The 24,552-nt window shown below is 38.7% G+C and overlaps 1 protein-coding gene across 11 annotated transcripts in view; it reads left to right on the top strand.

Moving 5' to 3' along the window:
* CDC42BPA (CDC42 binding protein kinase alpha) overlaps positions 1 to 24,552 on the top strand; it is a 314,680-nt gene that overhangs the window by 285,690 nt on the left and 4,438 nt on the right. For 5 of the 11 annotated variants that reach the window (XM_033195253.1, XM_033195259.1, XM_033195256.1 and 2 more), the window contains 5 exons: positions 1,508 to 1,631; positions 2,673 to 2,790; positions 7,777 to 7,962; positions 13,641 to 13,758; positions 23,992 to 24,149. In XM_033195253.1, coding sequence (XP_033051144.1) covers positions 1,508 to 1,631; positions 2,673 to 2,790; positions 7,777 to 7,962; positions 13,641 to 13,758; positions 23,992 to 24,149 — 704 coding nt within the window. Of the gene's footprint in view, positions 1 to 1,507; positions 1,632 to 2,672; positions 2,791 to 7,776; positions 7,963 to 9,922; positions 10,024 to 13,640; positions 13,759 to 23,991; positions 24,150 to 24,552 lie in introns of those variants that run through there. The other 6 variants (XM_033195258.1, XM_033195257.1, XM_033195263.1 and 3 more) reach the window with 2 other exon arrangements.

Raw genomic sequence — 24,552 nt, 5'->3', positions numbered from 1 at the left:
ATAAATGTGTTCATACCCACTATGTGTCTGTAAGACAAAACTTATTCCGACTTGTCTCTTCCCATGCTTTTTCATCTTTCTACTCTAGGCAAAGAGTAGAGGTAGATCTTGGAGAAGAGGGACCTGACAAAATTTTAATGTAGTTGTCTTTTTCTTTGACAAAGGAAGGAAATCGCATCTCAAGAGGTTCTTTCTTTTTCTGTGTTTTGCTTTCTCTGTCATTTCTTAAGAGTCAAAGTGTTCCTGCAGCCCTCTGCCTGTCCAAAATCTCCCATTGCCACCCTAAGTCTCCAAGACCTGCTTTACCCTCATAATTCTCAAATTCCAAATTTGTGTCCCACATTATCATTCACTTCAAAAATTCTGTTCTTTGAGTGGGCATGGTGGTGCATGTGCCTGTAATCCCAGTTCTTTGGGAGGCCAAGACAGCAGGGTCACTAGAGCCCAGGAGGTCGAGGCTGCAGTGAGCTATGATGGTGCCACTATACTCCAGCCTGGGCAACAGAGCAAGACCCTGCCTCAAATAAATAAATAATAATAATTCTATTTTTAAAATATTTATTATTAGGAAAGCAGTCTGCCTAAGCCATATTATTATGCCACGAGTATCATGTTGCACTTTTGCTAATTATCACCTTTATTTTCTTATAGGCTCATTTCGCTTCTCCCACCTCCTCCTCCTCACTTCAGCTTTTTGGGTGTTGAAAACTTCTAAACTTTCCTCTTTTTCCTTATCTTATTTAGATAATGACACCCTTTGTTGTGTTATATGGATACAGTTGTCTATTTTTTTCTTCTTTTCACATAGCCCAGCATGTTTTGGGAGTCCCTGGCGGACAGTTTTGTTTACTTCTAGGTATTAAAACTGACATCAGATAAGACTGTCACTGGGTTGCTAGGTGAATATGATTAAACATCTACCCCCAAGATCAGAAGAGGAGAAATAGTGACAGATTCTTACCTTTTGTAAAGGAAGGGTAGTGGGAGCACAGCTGCTTTTTTTTACTCCATGTCTCATAGATTGAACCTTGCAAAGGAAATTTCTTTATTATGTAAAGATAGTTATTATTGTTATTTACCATTTATGCCTGATTACTGTTCAGGGTAACAATAGTAGCTCTTTAACAACACCCTAAGCCATTGAAATCAATACCTGGAGGGAGAGAAAACACAGTATTGAGATACTGGGGTGGGGTAGGGTGGCTGATTAGAGTGACAGAACACCAAGGCAAGTACAGTTTTCTTCTAGTAAAATTATGCCATGCTATGTTTATAATCAAGTAAAAATGAAAGTATATTTTGTAAGCTATGTTTACTTTCAGCACATTATCTGTTTACATAGGTTCTGTTAAATATTATTTACTGTGGTTATCAACACAACATTTAAAAATCAGAATTGCATATACTTGTACTATCATTGTTTATACTGTCTTAGAGGTTAATAGATGAAAAGCATTTTAACAGTTTAAGGAACATCATTATCGTTTGTATTTTTTCGTTTTAACAGAAGGGGACGAACTGGTAGTTCCTGAAACATCAGATAATAGTCGGAAACAAATGGTTAGAAATATTAACAATAAGCGGCGTTATTCCTTCAGAGTCCCAGAAGAGGAAAGGATGCAGCAGAGGAGGTAGATATTTAACCTGTACTATCGTCCATGCCTGCTTGTACATCTGAAGGACTACTTGGTCATGATACTGTATTTGATTTGGAAGGAAAATTGGGTATCTGAAAATCTCATTCATCTGTGGTGTCAAAAACTGCAATAATGAATGTAACTTCTCAGTCTCATTTTAATTAATATTCTCAAAATTGTGAGTATGCACCAGATTAAAGTACCATATTTGTATTCACCTTGTTCACTTCTCTATGTATATGGAATAGTCATATTTTTGGATTGTGTACCTTTCTACAATATAAGCATAGGACATAGTTGTGCATACAGTAAACCTGTATATGTCTAAGAAGTTCAGACTTTTCATGAGCAAACAGAAGTAACGATTGTAGTATTTACAGTTACATATAAGACCTTTTTTTTTTTTTTTTTTTTTTTGAGACAGAGTCTCGCTCTGTCACCCAGGCTGGAATGCAGTGGCCAGATCTCAGCTCAGCGCAAGCTCCGCCTCCCAGGTTCACGCCATTCTCCTGCCTCAGCCTCCCGAGTAGCTGGGACTACAGGCGCCGCCACCTTGCCCGGCTAGGTTTTTGTATTTTTAGTGGAGACGGGGTTTCACTGTGTTAGCCAGGATGGTCTCGATCTCCTGACCTTGTGATCCGCCCGTCTCGGCCTCCCAAAGTGCTGGGATTACAGGCTTGAGCCATCACGCCCGGCCAAGACCATTTTTTAAGTGTTATCATTTTTAAAGAGATACATAAAATGTTCAGAATTATATGTAAAATAGAGTAGAGCTTCTTTGGTGTCTTAAGTATTTGAAAAAACCCTCTCTACTTTTCCACCTAAAATCATAAGATCTTGTATTTAAAATTTAAAACAAAACATTCTAAGGAAGTAAATTTTTAATTGAGTATATTCTGTTACTCTAATTATATTCCTATTAATGAGATTTAACAGTTGTATTTTTATTAAGAAAATTAAGTGTGCTTAATTTTTTTCATAAGCTACATAAATTAACTATGGAAACAGTGTCTAAACAGATGCTTTGTTTTACAGGGAAATGCTACGAGATCCAGAAATGAGAAATAAATTAATTTCTAATCCAACTAATTTTAACCACATAGCACACATGGGTCCTGGAGATGGAATACAGATCCTGAAAGATCTGCCCATGGTAAGAAGAATTAAGAGTGAATGTAAAAAAGTGCAGGTGTCAGGGGAATATAAATAGGCTTATGCGTAAACTTCAAAGGATATGTGAATGTAATGAGGAAATGTTTCTCTCAGTATACCACAATATGTCTCAGATACATGATGACATACCTGATGAACAAAACACAAAATTTAGACATCTATCAAAAGCCAAACAAATCAAGTTCTTATTTAGTTCCATGTTGGAGAATTTCTCCCATGCCTAGGTTTACTATTGTTGGAGGAAGAAACGACCAGATTTGGAGAGGTTCTATACCAAATTTGGAATGTGGTTACCAAATCACTAAAATTTCACTACATATTAGCAAATCAATACAGATATTTGGCCTACTCTTTTTTTTTTTTTTTTTTCTTCCCAGAGAACCACATTAGCTTGTTCATTAATGGTCACATCTCTCCAATAGTTGTGAAATTAAATCTTTTTCCTTTGCCCAGTTACAAACATTACCTGGTCAGTTGTACATGAAAAAGTATAACATAGGCCAGGTGTGGTGGCTCATGCCTATAATCCCAGCACTTTGGGAGGCCAAGACATGAGGATTGCTTGAGGCCAGGAGTTAAAGACCAGCCCAGGCAACATAAGCAAGACCCCATTTCTTTTTTTTTTTTTTTTTGAGATGGAGTCTCACTCTGCCACCCAGACTGGAGTGCAATGGTGTGATCTCAGCTCACTGCAACCTCTGTCGCCCAGGTTCAAGCGATTCTCCTGCTTCAACCTCCTGAGTAGCTGGGATTACAGGCGCCCACCACCATGCCAAGCTAATTTTGTATTTCTAATAGAGATGGGGGTTTCACCATGTTGGTCAGGCTGGTCTCGAACTCCTGACCTCGTGATCCGCCCACCTCAGCCTCCCAAAGTTCTGGGATTACAGGCATGAGCCACCAAGCCCGACCAAGACCCTATTTCTATAAAAACATAGCTGGGCTTTGTAATGTATGCCTGTAGTCCTAGTTACTCGGGAGGCTGAGGTGGGAAGATTACTTGAGCCCAGGAGTTTGAGGCTGTGGGGAGCTATGATTGCCTTTGCATTGGGCAACTGAGCAAGACTGTATCTCAAAAAAAAAAAGAAAAAAGTACAACATTGGAGAACTATTCTGTTTTAACAATATGAAAATTAGGCTCTGAGACTTGTCATGTTTAAATTAAGAATATTAGTGGAATTAGCCAGGCTCTGTACATTTCAGTACCATAGTTCTCTCAGCATACTATTAAAACTTTAAAAATGACCCTTTTGATTAGTAGTGATAGCTGCTAAATTTTGCACAGAATTTTAAATATAATTCATATTTCATGGCAATTTGGGAAATGATTTGTGAATCTTGACCCAAATTGCTCTCTAAGGAAATCTGTGTTAATTAAACCACATTATCAACACTACAGTGATAGAAGATATAAACATCTATTACTGACAGAAATTGATTGATAATATAGTTCAGTGTGCAGTCAAGTTTCTTTAAATTTAAAAAAACACCTTTTAAAGGGAGGTTTGCATTTATTTCATAGGAAGAGAAAAAAATCTGCATTCAAGTATGAGTTCTTCATTGTAAATATCTCAGTTCATCAGCTGGCTCTGCTTGCTTATGAATGAATGTGACATTCTTACTACCATTACCAATAATATCAAAATATTATCATATATTCATAGTAATGTACTTTTCTTTATGGAGTTCAAACCAGCCTCATTAATCACTAAGGTTTTTGGAATAGGGTTAGCTCTGCTGACTAAATATTTAAAAAGTGCAAAACTAGATTACAGCTTATCTTGATATAGTACTTTAAAAAATTTTCAGGTCGAGCACATGAAATATTAAAACTGTTATACTTTTCTATCATGTTTAAAAGCTATACTTTTTTTTTTTTCAACCTTTTCCTGGGAGTGAGATCCCAGATTTGTCTCCATTCTTTTCCCATTAGGAACATTTGCTTAAAGTCCTGAGTCTGGTCCTCAGAAGTAAACATACCGTAACTATAGAGTCCAAAGCCTGTTGTTTTTTCCTTATGGAAGGTGGAATGTCAGGCACAAAATACCTTAAAGAACTTTTTTAAGTTGTGATAGATAACTGAAATGTGAATATATTTATGACTTATATTTGATAAGTGCTGTGTAGTATTTTAATTAAAACTTTTTAAATTGAGTTAGTAGTTTTTTCAGTACATAATATGTAGTTAGCATTATGTAGGGATAGCAGGATACAAATTTCAGATATATAAGTTGCAAAACAAAACATCAGCAAATATAAAATTATTTCAGTAGTTACAAGGTTTTAATAGATATTCTTTTAAAATTGAAATTTCTTACACTTTTGTTTCATTTTACTACACAGAAAAGAATGTTTTGATCTCATACATTCTGACAATGTAGCTAGAAGTATTATAGAAAATTTTTGTAGACATTCTATTCTAGCCCACATATTACAGTGTTTAACAAAATGTTACTCTGCTTGGTGTCCTTCTGCTATCAGGTGAAAAATCCGTTTGCTAATGTTCCAGAGTTCTTTCAGGCCTTCGTATCCAATAAGACTGTGCACCTTAATGCCAAAATGTCAGATTTCAAACACTATAAGAACTTTTATATCAGAGATCCCTCCTTACTCTACATTTTCTTCCCTCTTCCTTCCACCACTTTAAGAAAAAAAAAAAAGAGATAAAAAGAAAAAATCTGTATCTTACTTTTTATTCAAAATAAGGTCTAGTCTTTATTGATAAGATAGCATTTTTCCACAGAATCATTAGACTACTTGATTTTTAGTATTTGTTGTCACCTAATTTTGTTAACACATGATAATGGTTCTTTTTGGCATTAACACAAGTGACTTTTTGCCCTCTCATTGCAATTCCATTTTTAATGTGCCTTTCATGGCTTTAACGTTTTCTTATCACGTAAGTGCTTTTGTATTTCCAAGACAAGAAGTTGGTGTAAATTTTTGAAACTTGTTTCTTCACCTGTACATGTAGTATGCATCAAAGATTTTATCTGTCTGAATTCCTGTTCTTCACAAGCAGATTTTATTTTCACATGACTTTTTTCTGTTTCACTACCAAAGGACATATAACCTGAGGCTTTTTTATAGGCATCCATTGAAACATCTAACAAATATTTATTGAGCTCTTATTGTGTACCCAGAACCATCTTCATCTCAGAGTAGACAGTAGTAAATATAATAATATGCATGTCTGAAAATAATAATAAGCATGCCTGTACTTGTGTATGTATCTGTTGAAAAGCTTGTGATATTTTAATGTATTCTCAGATGTTAATGTGTTCTTTCCATTGAAATAGAATGATTACAAACTGTCTCATAAAATAAAGAAGAAATAAACTTATCTAATGTTAACATATATGAGTTTTTAAATACCAAAGCCACATGTTGTCATCTATTCAAAGAGCATGTGTCCCAGACATTTTTATGTTTTAATTTATTCAAATCAGTATTGCTTTCCTGTGAAATACTTATAAGCTTAGAAAGTGTATTGTATGTCTTTAGAAATTTAATTCTGTTGCTTTTGTGCCAGATGATCTTGAAACAGAATTGTTCGCTTTTTGAGTATGGAAGGGGCAGAGAGGCTAAGGGAGTCATATACCTGTATCAGATCCAAACGTTTATTTGTATCTAAGTGAGCCAAGACAATATAAGCAATTAATATAAGATGGTTTGTGTGGCTTATAAATAGATGCTATATTCATTTTCTTGAATTTTTAAAATAATCTACCGTTTTTAATACATGGTTGCTATTTGTAATAAAGAACAAATTTTTCTCTAATTTAGATGCAAGAATAATACTTTGCCTCTAGAAGATTTATTTTTAGCACATTACATTTCTCCTAGCTTTTTATCCATTACTAAAATTGTTAATAAAAATATATTTTCGAGCATAGTGGCATCCTGGAGCTTAAAGAGTCAAAGTTTCATGTACATCAGTACAACCTCAGAAAGTACTGATTTTATTCATATCTCTAGAATAAAAACATGATCTTACATAGGAGCCTTTCTTTTAAGCCTAGGTAATTTATGCAATCTCTTTACAAAGCAGGTTCATCTCAGCTCATGGGAACATGAATGCCATGCTGGATTCAGTTAGCATTCTCTCCAACATGCCATTCACCCTCTGCCTCTAATGAAGGGATCATGTTTTCTGGAAACATAACTGTTCTTCAAGAACTGAATCCTGAAAATTCCCGTTAGAGAAGGTGACTGGCTACTGAGTGTTGGTTCCTGAATATTCAGAAGTAGTTCTTTTATCTCTAAAATTAGTCCTTGGATTCAAAAGCTTTTTTCTATATATTTGATATTATATTATTTCATTTTTGAAAAATATACCTGAACATTGAAGGGAAGATTTTTAACTTAAGAAAATAAACATGTTCTTTTTGGGTGTCTAAATGGAAATAAGCTTGGGCTGCTTAAAGGTAAACCAATAATTAGTATATTCCATGGTTAACTGTTATAAGGAAATAAAATCAGTAAAAACAAACACATTATCAGGGAATGGTTTTACATGGTTTTATATTTCTAAAGAAGCAGTTTCATAACACATCTGTTTAGAAGCTGTTGTAGGTTCACTTGTTCATTTTCTTGCTTCTTTCTTGCTTTTTCTATCCTTAATATTTGGTAGATTTTTGCCATATTTTGATTGTGTTATTACATAAGAAAATACTGGAGTAAACTCTGAAAGTCTAGTATCTCCGAAAGTCCAAATTCTCCTTACTTAACTATTTTAATTAAAGAATAATTTTATTAAAAAGAATGATCTTTTTGCAAATCAGCTATTTAAGTAACTGGCAAGAGTATTATAAAATTTAACTTTCTGAGACCTAAAAGTATTTCATTAAGGATTCAGCTCTGATACAAGATACTATTCCATTTGTTCTGTGTGCATGTTGTGTGAAATGTGAATCCATTTCCATCACCTTATTGCCTTTTTTCATCTTTCTTTTGTTTTTGATAGCCAGGTTTCCCTTATCCATCCCCTCATCATCACTCCGGTCTGATCTCCTCTCCGATCAACTTTGAACACATCTATCACATGACTGTTAATTCTGCTGAAAAATTTCTCTCTCCTGATTCCATAAACCCTGAATATTCCCCGTCTCTACGCTCTGTCCCTGGTACACCAAGCTTTATGACTCTGAGGGTATGAACAGCTGAGTCAGGTGTTAACTTTTACTAACCATGTATGGATTTCCTTTTGCTTGGCTTTAATAAGTAACAACGCTGAGATGGTGCCATCTTGTGAACCTTTTCCTTTGGCCTATTTCTTTCCTGCCAAACTTCTCCTCTTCCTCTTCCTCTGTTTATCTTCCTCTTCTTTCTTTCCCATTTCCATTTGTTTCTTCTTTTGAGGAAGAAGATGGAGGAATAGGAAAGATATCAATTTTTATTTTTGAAACACAGTATTGAAGATTTGTCTGTGTTTAATGAAAGATTTTCCCATCATAAGAAACAGCTCTCTATTCTATTAAAACAAACAGGAAAGGGCTCCCAGAATTTCTGAATTTTTTAGCTCCTTACCCTATAACCAGTTCAATTCAGTGAAATGTTTTATATTTAGTGAGGTTAAAGTCTGTGATAGAGCCCATCCACAGACCTATCTACAATAAACCCCTTTTTGAAAAGCTTAAAAATCTCCAAAGTAAAAAGTTAAAAAATTAATATTAATGAGTAACAAAAATACTAAAAATAAGTAGATACTAATCTTTGAGTTACTGAAATGCATGTAATTCCAACCAGGATCCAAGGTAAGAAAACTAAAGCAGAGAGGAAAATTTAGAAAGCATGCTGTATTCTGAAGGATTGTGGCAGCTGCTGTTGGTCTCTTCCATTCAGCTTGTAGCTTTGCTACCAGTGGCTTTACAGTAGGGTGGAGAGCTGGTGGCCATTAAAGCTGAATATTCATATGTCCATCAAGTGGTGTATGCTTACGGTAACTTAAAGGGAACATCTTCTGAAGTTAGTTTTGCAGGTAATAAAATGTTTGAATTGTATCATGTATCACTTCCCATAATGTCCCCTAACTTACAACAATAATAGATCAATTTTTGTATTTATATATGTAGAAATTTTCCAATTAGAAAATTAGCTATTGGATGGGAAGTTTATTTTTTTGCGTGTATTATAAAATTATTCTAAATTATAATGTTTTAAATGTTATTGACATTTAAATTATATCACTTAAATATCTTATCTGACCAAATTAAATTAACCATGATAAAATAAGTCTTAGTTTGTTTAGACTGCAGGGAGTGGATTCCAGAGGAATTTTGTTATTTGTTAATCAGGAACTTTTCACTGGGTAGGATGGCTCACACATGTAATCCCAGCTCTTTGGGAGGCTGAAGCAGGAGGATCAGGAGCCTAGGAGTTTGAGACAAGCCTGGCCAACCATAGCAAGATCCCATTTCTGCAAAAAATAAAAATAAATTAGTTGGATATGGTGGCACATGCCTGTGGACCCAGCTACTTGGGAGGCTGAGGGGAGAAGATCACTTGCACCTGGGAGCTCGACGTGACAGCTGTGATTGCACCACTGCACTCCAGCTCAGGTGATAGAGCAAGACTCTGTCTCAAAAAAATAATAACTTTTCATATAAAAGACTATGGAAATGTTGCTTTAGTTAGTCATCTATAACTAGAAATACCATACCATCAAATGAAAGTCTTACCCTAATCTTATGCATATTTGTACCTTGAAAGGACCAGAGGCTTAGGTTTCTTGTCACTTTATAATGAAATGTATTCAACTCTAGCTGACTGAATGATAAACTTTTTTTTTAACAAAACTTTTTTTTTGTCATTCCTTTATTATTTCAGCCTATGGTGTTACTAAGTTTCAGGTATATTTTGTAGCCTTAATTTTTGCTATTTATTCTAGGGTAGGTTTGTTTTATAGGAAAGGACAACATCAATATATACTAAGGTTTACAGAAAAACAATAACAAAATGTATAGCCTGAAACAGATATTCCCATCTCCTTTGAGCTTTTCCTGGCTGCGTTGTTCACACGTTGCTTGCATCTTACAGGGTTGCTCCTGTAAATGTGACTGTTGAATTGCTAGCATTGACTATTTCCGTTTTAATTTTTTTTATTTTCTTAGAGAAAAAAAAAGCATCTGCTTTAAATAATGCACCAAGAATTACATGGACTATGCAAATTTGGTAGATGAACCAAATTCATGTAGATGGCATCGGTTAAATTTGGGGCCAACAAGTTGCCAACTTTCAGTATGTGCGATTCTTCAAAATGTATGCTTTGGAGCTTTTCAAGTGGTATTAATGCATGCTTTCCCGAGTGCTGGCTTTGACCCTTTTTTAGTTGTTTTGCCATAACCTTTTCTCAGGCATTTCAGGTGCATGTAGGAAAGCTCAGTGCTGCAAACTTTCTCAGAGCTCTAACCTCTCCTTGGAGTGAGTTTCACAATTGCATGGCACCTGGGAACTCAGGTTCCAGTTCTAGACTTTTATTATAACTAAAAAATATTTTTTAGCCCCATTTGTACATTTCTTTATTGCTTGTTTCTTTTAACCTCAAAAGCCTTAAGTATTTATGCCCATTTCATTGTATTCTATGTTAAATTATTTAACCTAGATCATATTATAGCAAAGAAGACAGCCATCTTTTAAGTGTTTGCATAAAATGTTACTTTGTATCTTTAAAACATAGACCTGTAACTTCAAATCAGTATCAACTGAACACTGTTTTACAGAAAGGATCATATTTTGAAATTACATTGCCAACTGAATTAATCTCAATACTCAAATTAGAAAATTGGGATTGTAGATATAATCTATTCATTTTCCATTTATTTATTCAGCAAATATCTTTCAGCACCTAACTATTTTAGGTGCTGGAGAGTTTAGTGTTATTGTAATAGCAGTCAGTATAAGAAATTATGTGATGACTAAAGAACTGAGGCTAGGGAACCGTATGCTTACTAAATAACCAGAACAAATGAACTGTCAGCCCGAAAGCTGAGGACCCTGAGGTGGTGAGTGTAGAGGACGTTGTGCCTACCAACAGTGTTCCCCTGGGTTTCCATGTTTAAAGGTCAAGTATGAGGACATTTAGTAAAATATGTAAAATGTAATTTAAGCATTTAGGCCTTTTCTCTTACTGAAACTTATAAAACCATTTAGGTAAGATAGATTTCTATTAACATTAAATAACATAAGTCATGAATAAACATAAGTCATACCACAAAGTTTATCAATGTATGGCAGGTACGTGAATAAATTTATCTAATGTATTTTCTATGTTAAGCTACTAGAAGAAAAAGTAATATTTCCTGAGCCCAAAATGATGAGAAAAGATTGTGTTTTTGAAACAGTAAAATGAGGCAGACAGTTGTAACATTTTTAAAAAATAACTAGTTAGCTTGGTGTTCTATTGCATTTGAAAACAGCATGATACACTATCATCAACGGTTAAAGAAATTATGTTGGAAGAAAAGATAGGCAGGAAACACATCAAATTGTTAATAGTGTCTGGTGAATTCACAGGGGACTTTTTTGGTCTCTTATGATTTCATTATTATATGTTCTGCAGTTCATGAGTATTACCTTTATAATCAGAAAAAAAGCAAACAATTTTAATGAACTAGTTAGCACTGAGAGAACACCAGGTTAATAAATATATCTTCCAGTCATGTTTTGTTATGTCTTAGTGGCTATGACTATCTGTGTGATTTTCTGATGATGTAGAAAAGATAAAGGATTACCCTACACTAACGGTAGCCTATAGCATTCTATGAAGAGAGCATCTCTTTTCAAAGGAAAGTTGCATGTTATAATTTAACTTGGAATTAAACTGTTTGGCTTTACTTAACAAATTGATCCTTTGGAAAAGTCACAAAACTTGATTTTTTTAGGGCTTTCAATGTGTGATTTTTTTTTCATTGCATTTCCATTATAGAGTTAAGGTATTATTTAAACATGTAAAATTTGTGATCCCCCCACCACCAAGCAGAATTGCTGGGAGTTTGTTGTTGTTGTTTTGAGATGGAGTCTCGCTCTGTTGCCCAGGCCAGAGTGCAGTGGTACGATCTTGGCTCCTCCGGCAACCTCCACCTCCCGGGTTCAAGCAATTCTCCTGCCTCAGCCTCCTGAGTAGCTGGGACTACAGGTGCGTGCCACCACGCCAGCTAATTTTTTGTATTTTTAGTAGAAACAGGGTTTCACCATATTGGCCAGGCTGGTCTTGAACTCCTGACCTCGTGATCCGCCTGCCTCAGCCTCCCAAAGTGCTGAGATTACAGGCCTGAACCACCGCACCTGGCCAGAATTGCTGTTTTGATGTGACTAAAAGGAACTTTGAAAGTGATATTGCAGATAGCTGTATGAGGCTGTTACTAGAACAGAGGAAAGAAAGGGCACATAGTGGGACTGGGCTACATGCTTTCTTTTTGCTAGTGTAATTAGCTTCATCCTCAGACAAACCCCAGGAGGCAGTTATTATCCCCATGATACTGCTGAGGGAACTGGGGCTCAGAGTTTAGCGACCCCAAGCCCTGCTGTTAGTCAGCTGTGCAGCACAGATGTGAGTAGTGGGCCAAATCCCTCTGTAGCCTGTGCTCACAGCCACTATGCTGCCTTTATGAAACACCCTCTTGAACAGCCAGTGAAGGAGAGGCTGGCTGACAGTAGGCTAGTAAGATTACCATCATTTTCATAGCTATGAAAGAAAAATCAATAAGGAGTAGATAAATCTTCCAAGTAAATATATATAAATCTGTTTATAAATTATAAGAAATCAAATCCAGACCATTTGCTTCAGAAGATGCTTACATGAGGCTCGGATTATGTCAGCAAATGGAGAAAAGCCTTGTGAGTGTTAAAAGAGATGTTAATAACATGGTATATGTAGTTTGCCTTCTGCAGGATTTATAAAGAATATTGAAATATTTTTCCCTCCTCTGGACTTTTTCAGCCCCAACATCTCATCCTTCTGGTCTGAAAAAGATTGGGGCCTTTGGGGAGGCTGCCTACTTTCTGTTCTCAACTATAACCAGACAGCTCACCCTGCACACCACCTCTCTGGCTATCCTTTAGGTGTGTGTGATTTGGAAAACATTCTGTGGCCTATTTTCCTACCTCACACACTAAAATCATTCAATAATTAAATGGAAAAATCAGTAAGGAGTAGATAAATCTTCCAAGTAAATGTATATAAACCTGTTTATAAACCTTTGAAATCAAATCCAGGCCATTTACATCAGAAATTAGTTTTCAAACTAATAGTCCCAAATTAACTAACTTCACCTAGTTTGTGAGTATTGCAGCATCTTATTTCTAATCCCAGTACTACTATTGGTGTGAGTCAGTAAAGATGCCTGGTGACCGGGGTGTGAACTTATAAATGGCACATTTGGTATCACATCAATAAAACATTTTCTTGAGAAGAATATAATTTTAGTAGAATTTTCTCCAAATGGACTTATTCAGCTGTTGAGCAAATAAAAATGTCATACATGGTAAAAACTTTCAGTTATCGGCAAATGTCCATGTAATTCTACCCTTCACTGTCACATCTAACCATATAACTTTTACTTACTGTTTTTACAACCCAAAAAATGCTGTTTACTGATAAGTATTTCAGTAAGTATAAGTACTTACTCCTGATTAGGATGAGATTTACTTCATGCTAGGTTTTTATTACTTTTGTGGGTGGGAAAGACTATATAATCTGCCGTTCCTTGCTGTGTGTCATTCTGGTTAAGATGACTTTATTTCTTGGTAATTATAGTGAAAAATAGACATCTCTGCAGAAAAATCAGTTTCTTTCTGGCTAAAGGATGTCTCTCTTGCTTTTGTTTATAGAACCCTCGGCCTCAGGAAAGTCGGACAGTATTCAGTGGCTCAGTCAGTATTCCATCTATCACCAAATCCCGCCCTGAGCCTGGCCGCTCCATGAGTGCTAGCAGTGGCCTGTCAGCAAGTAAGTGCCGGGGCTGCAGGAAGGTGCCTCCGAGACAGGGTGACTCCAGCTCCTTCCCTTCATGTCCTGTGGGTGACACGTCCTTCACTTACGTGTGCCCATTGCATTCTCAAGTGGCTGAAGTGTCTCACACCCTGCTGGGTAATGCCTAATAGGCACAAATGCAGTTGTTAAGAAAATAGTCCCCAAGTCCTTTTAGAGTATACAGGCCATCTGGGAAACAGACAAATATGATTACAAATTGTGGTGGTAAATGCTCTGAAGGAAGTAAATAGCATACAGTAATAGAGAATAACAAGGGGTAGCTGTTCGGGATGAATCCCTACTTGGCAGAATAATTAGGAAAATCATTCCCTAGAGGTGGAGTCATGTTTGAATAATATTTGGTTAACTGAAAGAAGGCTAGTGTGGCTACATGGTAGTGGTGAGGAAGTAACAAAAATTAGAGGGGAGTAGCAGGTAAGGGTCAGACCAGCAGGGACTTGAAAACCAAGGTAAGACATTTTTTACTTTATTCAAAAGCAAAAGGAAGACTTTTAAGTAGGGAAAATTTTTCTTTCAATTTACATTCTTAAACAGTCCTGCAGGCTGCCAAGTGGAGAATGGACTAGAGGCAGGAAGAGTGGAAGCCAGCATCCGGATAGGAGACTGCTAGAGTGATTGCGGTGGAAACCGATAAGGGCTTGGGATGCAGCAGGGGCAGAAGGAGAGAAGATGGTAGATTATCCAGATATATTTTCAGAGTTAAAAGCAGTAAGACTTGATGATGAATTAGCTGTGGAAAAGTAAGGGAGAGAGTTAAAGATGACACTCAGACTTCCTGCTAGGGCCTTAGTATGATACCATTTACTCCCATTTACAACCGTTTAAGAAGGGGCTGGGGCAGGACATTCCAGGCATGTCCAAAGTTCCCGAGGTAGCAAAAAAAAAAAAAAAGAATGCATATGTTTGATTCACTGAAAGAAGGCCAGGAATGGATTCAAGAATATACCCTTTACTACAATAAAGATAACATTCATTCAGTACACATGTTTGAGGTTCCATTACCTACCAACTCTTCTGCTGAGGTGCTGGGGGTAAAAATCATATATGACCTAGTACCTGCTTTCAGGTGTGTCTCAGTCTTTATTAGTCTCTTTCTCTCTCTCTCTCTCTTTTTTTAAACTGTACTCAGAACTGCAGCGTCTCTTTTCTACACTTTCAAACTAGAACCTTGAGCTAAGGGACCGTAGAGAGAAAAAACTGTTCCATGGTGCACTTAGGTTCAGCTACTGTCACGGAGCAACTTTTTGGTGCGGGGGGGAAGGTGTATAAAAAGATATTGTCTGCCTGAATAAAATTATACAAAGATGCTAAAGGCTACTTACCTCAAAATGAGAGAAATATACAGATGGGACATTTGGCTGATTTAAAAAAATAAATTTTACTCCCGTCAAATTCACTGTGATCTTAGATATTTCCTGAATTATAAGCAGTGAGGTTATAGATTGTCAAGTGATCATTGTAGTTTCTTACCTGGGGAAGACTGTTCTTGGCTGAAGGGTTGCTTTTCTGTAACTTTCTCAAATGCATGCTTTCCCAGGAGCATGGCATTCGCTTGGAGATCAGAGAGAATGTCAATCGAGTGTGCCAGCGTAAATGCAGTCCCAAAGTGCAACTTCAGTGAAACCTTTTTTCACCTCCATGCAAATGAACTTTAAGAGAAAGTAACTGCACTGCACTAAATTCAATTTCACATTTAAAAGTCATTGAGTCAGAAAACTTACTTGTTCCCTTCTATTCTTGAATGTTAGATAGTTGAGTTCAAGTCTTCTGATGTAGATTGAGTTTCCTCCATTCATTTGCTCTTCATTCAGCAAGTACTGATTTTGGCACCCAATTTGTGCCCAGGTTTTTTTGTTTTTTTTTTAGATTCTGGCAACATAAAGATGAATGATGTTGTGTTGGTTACCTCTTGCTACATAAGAAATTATCCCACAAATTAGGAGCTTTAAAATAGCAAACATTTATTATCTCACAGTGCCTCAGGGTCAGGAATCTGAGAACATCATAGACTGGATGACTCTGGTTCAGGGTTTCTCAGGAGATTGCAGTTGAGTTGTTTGCTGGGGCCACAGTCACCTCAAGACTCAGCTGTGACTAGAGAATCTGCTTCCAGGCTCACCCATGTGGTTGTAGACAGGTCTGAGTTCCTCACCGACTGTTGGTTGGAGGCTTCCCATTTTTGCCATTGTGGGCCTCTCCATACCCTGTGCCTAAGTGTCCTTGTGGCCTGGCTGCAAGCTTCCTCCAGGGCAAGTGATCAGAGAGACAGAAGCAGCAGTCTTCTACCTAACCTCAGGAGTGCTGTATCATCACTTCTGCAGTATGCTGTTGATCACACAGACCAGCCCTGGGTGTGTGGCAGGGGACTACATATGAGTGAATACTAGAAGGGAAAATCATCTTGGAGGCTGGCTACAGACATAGAGCATGCTTTCAAGAAGCTTTTGATTGACAAGATGTTGAAGTGTACAGTTTGCAACTTTCTTGCCATTATCTCCTAACGTCATCTGGACCCAGTATGTAGCCCTGACCACAATGAAAAAATCTTGCTAAGTGGGAAAATAACAACCACTTCTATTATGTTTTTATTAGCGATAGCTAGATTTGATGATTGATGTAAGCTGTTACTAACTGTAAGTTATCAAGAAGTCAGGTACAAAGGTGTTACAACTTTAGGAATTAAGTAATGGTCCATAATTCGTTACCTGAAGCCCTTGAGGCCAGAATGTTTTTATGTTTTAGAAAGGGATCTACCCTATATTATGTTTTATTCCCAGCAAGATCCATGACAAACAAACACATTAAGTTCCCACAAACACATTAATACTCACACAGCAAAAGTTATGACTGTTCACACTGTAAATATAGGAATAAATGGAGTCTTTATAAACAAAGCCTAAAGTCAACTTCCAGGATTTTTTTGGGTTTTTTGTTGTTGTTGTTTTGTTTTTTGTTTTGGTTTTCTGTTTCTGTTTTTGTTTGGTTTTTGACACAGAGTTTCACTCTGTTGCCCAGGCTGGAATGCAGTGGTACAATCTTGGCTCACTGCAACCTCCGCCTCCCAGGTTCAAGCAATTCTCCTGCCTTGGCCTCCCGAGTAACTGGGACTGCAGGCAGGTGCCACCATGCACAGCTAATTTTTGCATTTTTAGTATAGATGGGGTTTCACCATGTTGGCCAGGCTGGTCTTGAACTCCTGGCCTCATGATCCGCCCACCTTAGCCTCCCAAAGTGCTGGGATTACAGGCCTGAGCTACCACGAGCGGCCTTTTTTTTATTTTTTTGAGACAGTCTCTATCTGTTGCCCAGGCTGGAATGTAGTGGCACAGTCTTTGCTCACTGCAACCTCTGCCTCCCAGATTCAAGCAATTCTCCTGCCCCAGCCTCCCAAGTAGCTGGGAACACAGGCATGCGCCACCATACCCAGCCAATTTCTGTACTTTTAGTAGAGATGGGGTTTTACCATGTTGGCCAGGCTGCTCTTGAACTTCCGACTTCAGGTGATCCGCCCGCCTCTGCCTCCCAAAGTGCTGGGATTACAGGTGTGAGCTGCCACGCCCGGCCCAGTTCACATTAGGTTTTGTCATCACATTAATTTGCATCAAGCTTGTGAAAAAACTTTTGGTTTTCAGGACTTTTGGATTTGTGGAATTGCAGATATAGATAGGCCCTAAATTGCAAAGATTTAAAGAGCCGAGACAGCCCATCTCCTTAGAAGTGCTGAAGTGAGGCTCCCATATCGCTGTTGATGGCGTGCAAATGACAAACTGGAACTGGCCTGGCATTCTTGTCAAGGCCTTTAATGCGTTCATCGAGTTTGGCCTTTTTTATGTCCCTGGTTACCAGCTGCTTGTCCAGTAAAGACACAAGAGGAAAGACCCTCTCAGGAATGCGGAGGGGCATCTGGTGTTTAGAGTGCCTCCTGCTGGCTTCAAGACTAGGCCAACTCATAAAATGTTTCCAGAAGGACAGCCAGCCAAGAGAGAGACAAGAAGGAACAGGCCAACTATGTTCAGTCTCTACAGCAAGAAGCACAGGATCTTCCACAGCCAGACTCGCGATTTCACGGTGCAAAGTCAAACTGAAACAGCAGTGCTCATCATGCTTCCTTCACTCCTTCCCAGTTCACCTGAGGAATGAGACCCACTCCTGTCAGCAGTTGGGGCTCACTGGGAACTTCCCAGACCCTCCTGGAAGTCATGCAGAGGTTGGACATCGATCATCCCCAAGAGATTTAGGGCCCAGCCCCCAGAGTCACCACTTAAAACTCTCTGGAAGGGGCTGTACCCTGAGTACAGTACATGGTCTCAGCCAGAGGGTCCCCAGGCCCCTTTTGCTGTTCAATCAAAACAGCCCTGCCTTGATTTTTTTTAAAGGTTGTAGTGTTTGAGTGTAACCTTTCTTTGAAAAGAAAAATTCCTGAAGTTTAAAAGTGGGAAAAAAAAAAAAGTGGAAATCACTGGGGTAGAATTCAGTTCATTTCTGTGTTCTATAAATGATGACTAAGAAGGAGGAGAGACAGTGAAAAGACCAGAAGCACAGTGCGGGCCCGCACACACCTTCTGTCTTGCGTGTTACTCTCCATGCATTGAGTGTTGGGTTGTTCCCACAAAGTCCTATAAGGTAGAATTTATTTTTTTACTTAAAGGTAAAGAAAATGGAAACTCAGAAAGGTAAAATAACTTGCTTAAGGTCACACCATTAATAAGCAAAGTGGTGGAAGTCTCTGGCAGTTTGGCTTTCTGTGCAGAATAACAAAATGTTAAAGTAACTTTTTTGTTATTTGTTGAACTGAGCACTAAACTAGGCATGGAATTGGAAGAAAACTCAAAAAATATTTTATGGCATTCAATTAGGTTATAATCTAAGGAGACAGGCGTTCCACATCAAAAAAGTAAAGAGTATATTTGCCAAGAAATATGTCAGCAAATGAAGACCATTGCATGTGGAGAAACCCAATGATGGGGATGGAGTGTTAGGGGAAATGCATCTTCTGGGGAGTGGGGTTGTCAGTGATTCTTAGCCTGAGGGGCCTTCTGGAATCATCAGGAGAGATGATGATGATGATGATGATACTTTAAGTTCTGGGATACATGTGTAGAACATGCAGGTTTGTTACATAGGTATACATGTGCCATGGTAGTTTGCTGCACCCATCAACCCATCATCTACATTAGGTATTTCTCCTAATGCTATCCCTTCCCTAACCCCCCACTTCCTGACAGGCCCCGATGTGTGATGTTCCCCTCCCTGTGTCTGTGTATTCTCGTTGTTCAACTCCCACTTATGAGTGAGAACATGTGGTGTTTAGTTTTCTGTTCCTGTGTTAGTTTGCTGAGAATGATTGTTTCTAGCTTCATCCATGTCCCTGCAAAGGCCATGAACTCACCCTTTTTTATGGTTGCATAGTATTCCATGGTGTATATGTGCCACATTTTCTTGATCCAGTCTGTCATCGATGAGCATTTGGGTTGGTTCCAAGTCTTTGCTATTGTGAATAGTGCTGCAGTAAATATACGTGTGCTTGTGTCTTTATAGTAGAATGATTTATAATCCTTTGGGTACATATCCAGTAATGGGTTTGCTGGGTCATATGGTATTTCTGGTTCTAGATCCTTGAGGAATCGCTACACTGTCTTCCACAATGGTTGAACTAACTTACACTCCCACAACAGTGTAAAAGCATTTCTAAGCCCGGTGTGGTGGCTCAGGCCTGTAATCCCAGCACTTTAGGAGGTCGAGGTGGGCAGATCACGAGGTCAGGAGATCAAGACCATCCTGGCTAAGATGGTGAAACCCTGTCTCTACTAAAAATACAAAAAATTAGCTGGGCTTGGTGGCGTGCACCTGTAGTCCCAGCTACTTGGGAGGCTGAGGCAGGAGAATGGCATGAACCTGGGAGGCAGAGCTTGCAGTGAGCTGAGATCGCACCACTGCACTGCAGCCTGGGTGACAGAGACTCTGTCTCAAAAAAAAAAAAAAAAGTTTCTATTTCTCCACATCCTCTCCAGCATCTGTTGTGTCCTGATTTTTTAATGATCACCATTCTAACTGGCATTAGATGGTATCTCATTGTGGTTTTGATTTGCATTTCTTTAATGACCAGTGATGATGAGCTTTTTTTCGTATGTTTCTGGGCCGCATAAATGTCTTCTTTTGAGAAGTGTCAGTTCATATCTTTTGATAGGGTAATTTTTTTTTTTCTTGTAAATTTGTTTAAGTTCTTTGTAGATTCTGGATATTACCCTTTGTCAGTTGGATAGATGGCAAAACTTTTCTCCCATTCTGCAAGTTGCCTGTTCACTCTGATGATAGTTTATTTTGCTGTGCAGAAGCTCTTTAGTTTAATTAGATCCCATTTGCGAATTTTGGCTTTTGTTGCCATTGCTTTTGGTGTTTTAGTCATGAAGTCTTTGCCCGTGCCTATGTCCTGAATGGTATTGCCTAGGTTTTCTTCTAGGGTTTTTATGGTCTTAGGTCTTACGCTTAAATCTTTAATCCATCTTAAGTTAATTTTGGTATAAGGTGTAAGGAAGGGGTCCAGTTTCAGTTTTCTGCATATGGCTAGCCAGTTTTCCCAATACCATTTATTAAATAGGGAATCCTTTCCCCATTGCTTGTTTTTGTCAGGTTTGTCAAAGATCAGATGGTTGTAGATGTGTGGCATTATGTCTGAGGCCTCTGTTTTGTTCCATTGGTCTATATATCTGTTTTGGTACCAGTCCCATGCTGTTTTGGTTACTGTAGCCTTATAGTATAGTTTGAAGTCAGGTAGTGTGATGCCTCCAGCTTTGTTCTTTTTGCTTAGGATTGTCTTGGCTATACAGGCTATTTTTTGGTTCCATATGAGATTTAAAGTAGTTTTTTCTAATTCTGTGAAGAAAGTCATTGGCAGCTTGATGGGGATAGCATTGAATCTGTAAATTACTTTGTGCATTATGGCCATTTTCATGATATTCATTCTTCCTATCCATGAGCATGGTATGTTCTTCCATTTGTTTGTGTCCTCTTTTATTTCACTGAGCAGTGGTTTGTAGTTCTCCTTGAAGAAGTCCTTCACATCCCTCGTAAATTGTATTCCTAGATATTTTATTCTCTTTGTAGCAATTGTAATGGGAGTTCACTCATGATTTGGCTGTCTGTATTATTGGTGTGTAGGAATGCATGTGATTTCTGCACACTGATTCAAGCAGACCTAATAGACACCTACAGAACTCTCCATCTCGAATCAACAGAATATACATTCTTCTCAGCACCACATCACACTTATTCTAAAATTGACCACATAATTGTAAGTAAAACACTCCTCACCAAATGCAAAAGAACGGAAATTATAGCAGTGTCTCAGACCACAGTGCAATCAAATTAGAACTCAGGATTAAGAAACTCACTCAAACCCGCACAACTACATGGAAACTGAACAACCTGCTCCTGAATGATTACTGGGTAAATAATGAAATGAAAGCAGAAATAAGTTCTTTAAAACCAATGAGAACAAAGGTACATGTATAAGAATCTCTGGGACAGAGCTAAAGCAGTGTGTAGAGGGAAATTTATAGCACTAAATGCCCACAGGAGAAAGCGGGAAAGATCTAAAATCAACACCCTAACATCCCAATTTAAAGAACTAGAGAAGCAAGAACAAACAAATTCAAAAGCTAGCAGAAGACAAGAAATAACTAAGATCAGAGCAGAACTGAAGGAGATAGAGACATGAAAAACCCTTCAAAAAATCAATGATTCCAGGAGCTGTTTTTTTGAAAAGATTAACAAAATAGGCCGCTAGCCAGACTAATAAGAGAGCGGAATCAAACAGACACAATTAAAAAAATGATAAAGGGGAGATCACCACTGATCCCACAGAAATACAAACTTATCATCAGAGAATACTATAAACATCTCTACACAAATAAAATAGAAAATCTAGAAGAAATGGGTAAATTCCTGGACACATACACCCTCCCAAGACTAAACCAGGAAGAAGTCGAATCCTGAATAGACCAATAACAGGCTCTGAAATTGAGGCAGTAATTAATAGCCTACCAGCCAAAAAAAAAAAAAGCCCAGGACCAGGCAGATTCACAGCCGAATTCTACAAGAGGTACAAGGAGGAGCTGGTACCATTCCTTCTGAAACTATTCCAAACAATAGAAAAAGAGGGAATCCTCCCTAACTCATTTTATGAGGCTAGCATCATCCTGATACTAAAACCTGGCAGAGACACAACAAAAAAAGAAAATTTTAGGCCAATATCCCTGATGAACATTGATGCGAAAATCCTCAATAAAATACTAGCAAACTGAATCCAGCAGCACATCAAAAAGCTTATCCACAATGATCAATTCGGCTTCATCCCTGAGATGCAAGGCTGGTTCCACATACGCAAGTCAATAAACGTAATCCATCATGTAAACAGAACCAGTGAAAAAAACCACACAATTATCTCAATAGATGCAGAAAAGGCCTTTGATAAAATTCAACACCCTTCATGCTAAAAACTCAATAAACTAGGTATTGATGGAACGTATCTCAAAATAATAAGAGCTATTTATGACAAACCCACAGCCAATATCATACTGAATGGGCAAAAGCTGAAAGCATTTCCTTTGAAAACTGGCACAAGACAAGGATACCCTCTCTCATCATTCCTATTTGACATAGTGTTGGAAGTTCTGGCCAGGGCAATCAGAGAAGAGAAAGAAATAAAGGGTATTCAGATAGGAAGAGAGGAAGCCAAATTGTCTCTGTCTGCAGATGACATGATTGTGTATTTAGAAAACCCGTTCATCTCAGTCCAAAAATCTCCTTAAGCTGACCAGCAACTTCAGCAAAGTCTCAGGATACAAAATCAATGTGCAAAAATCACAGGAGAACCTTTAAAGTTAAATCAGAAACTCTGCTGTAATTGTTCTGGGATAGGGCTGGGCGTTGGTGTTTGTAAAGCTCCATCATACGCTAAACAGTATTGCTTATCTGTGTTACCAGTGTTGCTGATCTGCAGTCAGTCAGTTACAGTGTTGAGGAAATGCCAACGAGCCTGTGACTGCAGCCTAGGTAGGGGCTTCGCAAAGAAGCCGAGGAAGGGAGGTGGAAGGGGGATTACCAAGGACAGAGTTCGCCCAGGCAGGCTCTTGTTCAGTTTATTTATGAACACTTGTGTATTTTGGTGGTCATTAGATAAATGTGCTGCTTTAAACTATCATGTTTTGACATTTTCACTGAATTCTTAATGTAAAAAACACTTGAGACATCTTAAACCACCAAAAAGTTGAAACAAGCACAGCCTGTACCTTAGAGTTGTGCTAAAACGTCAACACAGTCTTTTGGACCAATAATCCTAATACAGAAACTCAGCACGATTAAGGCATGTTTAAGCAAAAACCTTGTAATAGTAAGGAATGCTAAGAGCATTAAACAGGTATTGACAATAGCCCCGAGATCCCCAGAGTGTTTTGCCTCTTCGCTTTTCTTCCTGTGAATGCTGCTGGTCCACTGTTACGTACCCCAACTTTGAGGACACAGTAGAGAGTGGCTTTGAAGAAAACCTCATTTTTATTTTATATCTCAGGCTCTTTGCCCTGTGAAGTAAAAGTACTTTTATGTTTTCTTTGTGGTTTTATGAAAATTGTCTAGAAGATAAGCAATATTTCTGCATTGGGTGGCATGGCCTCTCTCTGGGGATGGTTCAACCCAGCTTCCTCCTTTAGCACATCTGTTTTGAGCCTGCCGTGTGCCATGTCCTGTGCTAGGCCCTGGAGAGGCAAAGACACCTCATCTATTAGGAGAATGGCAGGCACATGATGATAATATGACTTCACAAATGCCACGAAAGATGCCTGGGAGCTGTCAGTGACTGGGAAAGACTTGCGAGGCAGTACCAGGCAGGTGGAGACTTGACGGATTCCAGGGAATTGTTAGCAAGTGGGGCATTTGGGCAGATGGCACAGCCTAGAGAGTGCTGCTCACTCACCGGGAGTCCCCGTGGCTGGGGTGGACAGGAACAGCGAGTGAGATTGCTGGATTCAGGGTTGAGCTCAGGGCAAAGGTACTACAGTTGGACTTGATGTGCTTCAGGGGAGGAGGGGTCTGGGGCCTACAAAGGATGGCCTGTCAGCTCAGCAGTCTGTGTGCTTTCTAGAGTATTGTCCCCTCTGCGTATGTAAATTTTGCCTGCATGATGTACTGTAGGGTCATCCGCACAGAATGGCAGCGCATTAAAGAGGGAATTCTCTGGAGGAAGCTACAGTGCCAAGCGGCAGCCCATGCCCTCCCCATCAGAGGGCTCTTTGTCCTCCGGAGGCATGGACCAAGGAAGTGATGCCCCGGCGAGGGACTTTGACGGAGAGGTGAGTGGGCAGGGTTCCGGAGACGTCATGTATCAAAAAGACTAGGGCGTCTTTCCAAGCAGTCCCACCACCTTGGGATTGGCCTCAACTGCAGCAGGGGTCGGGGCCAGGGGCCAGCATTCACTCTTGGCCAGTGGGCAACTAGGCCAGTCACTTGGGTTGCAAACTGCAATTTTCCCAGAGGCATTCAGAATTCTGGCTTTTGTGTGAAAATACCATCATCTGTAAAGGCGTACAGAAAGGACGGAGCATGCATGTTCTATGTCTCTTCCTCAGCTCATAGAAGGGGCTTTATACCAACAGCGAGGAAGCCCCATGGGGTTATTTGGTCAGGGTGGCTGGAGGGGGCGGTGGTAATCTCAGCCCCTTCTGCCTCCCTTTCTCCCCCGCCTTCTCATTGTTT

The sequence above is a fragment of the Trachypithecus francoisi genome, unplaced genomic scaffold (genome assembly GCF_009764315.1).
Source record: "Trachypithecus francoisi isolate TF-2019V2 unplaced genomic scaffold, Tfra_2.0 Lachesis_group5, whole genome shotgun sequence".
NCBI classification, from domain to species: Eukaryota; Metazoa; Chordata; class Mammalia; order Primates; family Cercopithecidae; genus Trachypithecus; species Trachypithecus francoisi.
Note: the sequence above shows the minus strand (reverse complement) of the source record. Positions and strands in the feature narration are given on the sequence as shown.